This window comes from Ursus americanus, chromosome 24 (assembly GCF_024610735.1).
Source record: "Ursus americanus isolate L20-20 chromosome 24, mUrsAme1.1.p, whole genome shotgun sequence".
NCBI classification, from domain to species: domain Eukaryota; kingdom Metazoa; phylum Chordata; class Mammalia; order Carnivora; family Ursidae; genus Ursus; species Ursus americanus.
This window is the reverse complement of record NC_142150.1, coordinates 38,204,155-38,207,256: the sequence shown is the minus strand read 5'-3', so window position 1 is coordinate 38,207,256 and position 3,102 is coordinate 38,204,155. Positions and strand designations below refer to the sequence as shown.

The following is a 3,102-nucleotide window of genomic DNA, read 5'->3' as shown; positions in this document are numbered from 1 at the left end:
TTGTCTACCCTGGAAGGCTTTCAATGGCATATTAGGATAGGGAATAAAATATAGAGAACAAACACACTACTGATTGGGCTTTATGCAATTCTAGCCCCCCATGGCAGATTCATACCCGTGATCTCTACTTGTCATCCATGGGTTCTATAATTAATGGTCAAGGTATGCAATCATTTATACTAACATACTGGGATTGCTTGAAAGTGCATTTTAAATTCTATTAATAAGATACAGAGAATCTTCTTCGAGTGGGTGCTTCGGATAGACTGTGGAGGAAGGGAGCCTCTGTCAGCAGGCTACTGGCAAGTAACAGAGCAGGGGAGCACAAAATCCAAACTTTTAGAAGTCTGCTCTGGTGAGAAATGCGGCTCAGGGAGCTAAGCGGGGATGAAACCTAGCTGGCGCAGTGTGGTCTCAGATCCCTGGGGTCACAGAAAGACTGGGGGTGCCTGAATGCAGCAGAACTCCCAGGTATCAGAGCCATGAAGCAGGCTGCAAAGAGTGAGCCCAGGAGTGGGCTCTCAGCTCAGGGTTGCCATTTACCATGATCCGAGGCATAGTCGGGCCACTGCTCTTCGAACAGGGGCCCAACAGGTGACAGAACCAGGGAAACCCCCTCCTTCCTCCCCCGGGGAGAAGTGCTGAGGGAGTGCACTGCAGGAGTCTACTGGGTTTGGATCCTGTAAAGGGCGTCGCATGCCTGAAATAGAAACGTTCAGTAGGTCACAGGCCCAGTGAGCACAGAGTGCGGCGGCTGGAGACCAGGGAGACAGGAATGATTGACTGACAGGGCTCACTGAGGAGTGGGGCCCTGAGCTTTAGGCTCTGGGGAGGAGATTTCCAGGGAAGCCACCATTTCCATTCTCATCCTCTAAAGCTGCTAGGAAAGCCTTCAGGGACCAAAAGCCACAAAGAGCAACTGGGAGATTACTTAGCCTGGCCCCTGGTAGGGGAGGTGCAATTCCACCTGAGCCAAAGACCTTTGAGAATCAATGCAATAGGCCCCTCCCCCAGAAGATTAGCAAAAAAATCCAGCCAAGACTAACTTTACCAATCAAGGAGAACTGCAGAACTCCAGCGGTAGGGGTATAGAGCAAATAGAACTTTAGCCCCATGATTCTTTCGTCTTCCGTCTTCCAACTTTAATTTTTTAAATTTTCTTTATGTTTTTTCTTTTTTAAAAAATTGTTTTCTTCCTTCCTTTTTCAACCACCTTCTTATTTCATCAAGTCCTTTTTTAAAATGTTTTTTTAATTTTCATTTTTACAGTCGCATCCTATCCCTTCATAGTATTTAATCTTATTTTTGTATGTATATAAGTTTTTCTTTCTTAAAAATTTTGGGATGGAGTTTCTTCTAACAGACCAAAATACACCCAACGTCTATTCACCTGCCTAATCATATTCTCTTTTTGTTGTTGTTGTTTTGTTTTGTATTTTGTTTTGTTAAAGTCTTTTTTAATTTTCATCTTTACATCTTTCAATGTATTTAATTTTATTTTTGTATGTGTAAGTCTTTCTTCCTTTACAATTTTGAGGTGTAGTTTCCTCCAATAAACTGACCAAAATACACTCAGGAGATAGTGTATTGCTCTGTTCTGTTCACCTGTCTGTTTATATCCCTTACTTCTTTCGTTGTTGTTTTTCTTTCTCTTTTGTTTTTTCTCGTCTTTTAAAAAATTCTTATGAACATTTTCCTCTTTGTTTCAATGAAGAAGGGATCTTTTTTGTTGACCACTTCTACAAGTGAAGGACTTCTTAAGAATCAGATGTTTTATACCTTGATAGAAAGTGTGTGGTGTGTGTGTGTATGTGTGTGGGTGTGTGTATTCTTTTCCCTCTTTGGCCTTTTTAAGTTACATTCCCTAAAGATTCCACAAAGTGAAGAGTCAAGTCAGCACTGGGACCTTGGCTGGCTCTCTGGATATCAAAAGATTCACATGCACCCACAATTAAATTCACTGAAATAAAATAAGTCATGTGTAACCCCTGCTGTGGCACAATGAGTGACAAACTTAGAGCCTGCTTGTCCTTGTCCAGTGGTTTGAGAGCTCAACATAAGAAACCATAGTTACCATCATTGCTGCAGCATTGCGCAGAGTTTCATTTGACTGGCTGAGAAAACACTGCTTCAGTTCTGCTATGGCCTGCTCAGATTCAGGACCAGATGAGAAAGGTTTAAGGAAGTTTTGGTATTCATCCATGCTCACTTGAGGATCAATTGTTTTGTTAACCACTTCTTCTAGAAATGAGCATCCAGAACCTGGAAGAAAACATACGGAAGTGGTCTCAATTATGTAGGTATGAAGCCCTTTTTGGGAGTCCCTAGGATATGGTCATCTTCTTACATCCCAGTAGACACATACATTCAGAGAGATTATGATGAATGGTCTTGAGTTCTCCATTCTAACAGAGTAAGCTCGGGATCTAGGATTTCCTATAAGCCTGAAAACATGTGTGCCCCCTCCACACCCCCACACTACCCCCATAGCCCAGAGAAGCCAAACGCTAGTAACCAGGAAACACGAAGACACTGGAGAAATGAAATGCTCTGCACTGGAGTTTGGGGAACAGGAGGTCTTCCAGAGGGACCTGACATGACCCAAAGGCCATCTTCCCCACACAGAACTCACCTGCAAAGCAGGAAAGGGGGAGGGCAACCAGCACAAGAATTCTCAGCAGCTTCATGGTTGAGGGCAGCTCTGGTTGTCTGATCTGCCGGGGAGGAAGGAACTCACTTTGGAGGTGAGTGCCTAGGAGTCCTCCTTTTATTCTCCTGTTCACCATTTTAATCCCTCCCATAAATGAGAGAATGAGTCACATGACGAAGCTGGCTTTGGACCAGGAAGTGACAGCAAGAGTCAACTGCAACCCAGCCAGCCTGTGCTCTGTTTTTAGAAACCAAGGAGACAGAGCTTGTTGGATCCAAAACAATTTTGGAACTGCAATAATCATGCATGACTTTAGATGAAATTAATGCAAAAGTGCTTGCTAACTAATCAGATTACAGCAAAGTGAGCCTGTGTTATCATCCTCGTTGTTTTATTACTAGTGTGGTCTTCATATCCTCTTGCACCCCACCCTCCTCCTTCTTCAAGGTCCA

At 43.4% G+C, this 3,102-nt stretch overlaps 1 protein-coding gene across 1 annotated transcript; it reads right to left on the bottom strand.

The window, feature by feature from the left end:
- Positions 1-1,999: 1,999 nt before the first annotated feature.
- On the bottom strand, positions 2,000-2,761 carry LOC123789843 (mammaglobin-A-like). Its single transcript, XM_045793796.2, has 2 exons — positions 2,633-2,761; positions 2,000-2,262 (listed from the first exon to the last, which is right to left on the bottom strand). Exons 1-2 carry the CDS (start codon positions 2,685-2,687, stop codon positions 2,015-2,017), a joined length of 303 nt encoding a protein of 100 aa, XP_045649752.2. The 5' UTR covers positions 2,688-2,761; the 3' UTR covers positions 2,000-2,014.
- Positions 2,762-3,102: the final 341 nt, after the last annotated feature.